This window comes from Condylura cristata, unplaced genomic scaffold, assembly GCF_000260355.1.
Source record: "Condylura cristata isolate star-nosed mole 26May11 unplaced genomic scaffold, ConCri1.0 scaffold00068, whole genome shotgun sequence".
Lineage (NCBI taxonomy): Eukaryota > Metazoa > Chordata > Mammalia > Eulipotyphla > Talpidae > Condylura > Condylura cristata.
In genome coordinates this window covers 423,404-424,301 of record NW_004567169.1, presented here as the reverse complement: position 1 = coordinate 424,301, position 898 = coordinate 423,404, and the positions used below count along the sequence as shown (strand labels likewise).

Here is an 898-nt window from a genome sequence, read left to right as displayed (position 1 = left end):
CCGCGCCTGAAAGCCTCCGCCGGCTCTGGGTGCGGGGTGCCCTGCGAGCCCACACTCCCTGCAGACGGCCCCGGGGTCTCCGTGATTCGGGGGTCGCAGACCCTGCCTCCTGCCGGGAGCCCCTTGGGGGAGGAGGCGGCGTGGAGGCGCCTGGACCCGGGCTCAGCGCCACCCTGTGTCCCCCACAGCTACAGCCATGCCCTGGACGGCCTGTTCCGCGTGGCCCGCGAAGGTGAGCGGCCGGCCCCTGGGGGTGCCCGGGCCACGGGCGGGGCGGGGCGGGGGCGGGGCGGGCCTGGCACCATCTCCCCTCCCCAGAGGGCCTGAGACGGCTGTTCTCCGGGGCGACCATGGCCTCCAGCCGAGGGATGCTGGTCACCGTGGGCCAGGTAGGCGCCGCGCGGTGGGCCTGGGCGCGGGGGGTCCCGGCGTGGCGGCCCTGACCCCCACCGCCCGCAGCTGTCCTGCTACGACCAGGCCAAGCAGCTGGTGCTGGGCACCGGCTTCCTGTCGGACGGCGTCCTCACCCACTTCGTGGCCAGCTTCACTGCCGTGAGCGCGGGCGGGCCCGCGGGCACCCACCTTGGGTGAAGCCGGGGCGGGGCTTTGGGAGAGGGGGGGCCCCAGGGCCGGGGGGAGGGGAGGGGCGCGGCGTGCAGCTCAAGGGGCCTTGGTGACCCGCCCGCAGGGCGGATGTGCCACCATCCTGTGCCAGCCCCTGGACGTGCTGAAGACCCGCCTGATGAGCTCCAAGGGCGAGTACCAGGTGAGCGCGGGGCCCCCGCCGGGTGGCCGCGGGCGGGACCCCGCTCAGAGCTTGCGTCTCTCCGCAGGGCGTCCTCCACTGCGCGCTGGAGACCGCCAAGCTCGGGCCGCTGGCCTTCTACAAGGTGGGCGC

General features: G+C 75.7%; 1 protein-coding gene across 1 annotated transcript in view; it reads left to right on the top strand.

Annotated features, from left to right (window-relative positions):
• MRPL12 (mitochondrial ribosomal protein L12) overlaps positions 1 to 898 on the top strand; it is a gene marked incomplete at its 5' end in the record, with an annotated part of 18,259 nt that overhangs the window by 4,998 nt on the left and 12,363 nt on the right. Inside the window, 5 exons of the mRNA XM_012734751.1 lie at positions 65 to 232; positions 319 to 389; positions 460 to 552; positions 689 to 766; positions 834 to 890. Coding sequence (XP_012590205.1) covers positions 65 to 232; positions 319 to 389; positions 460 to 552; positions 689 to 766; positions 834 to 890 — 467 coding nt within the window. The remainder of the gene's footprint in view (positions 1 to 64; positions 233 to 318; positions 390 to 459; positions 553 to 688; positions 767 to 833; positions 891 to 898) is intronic.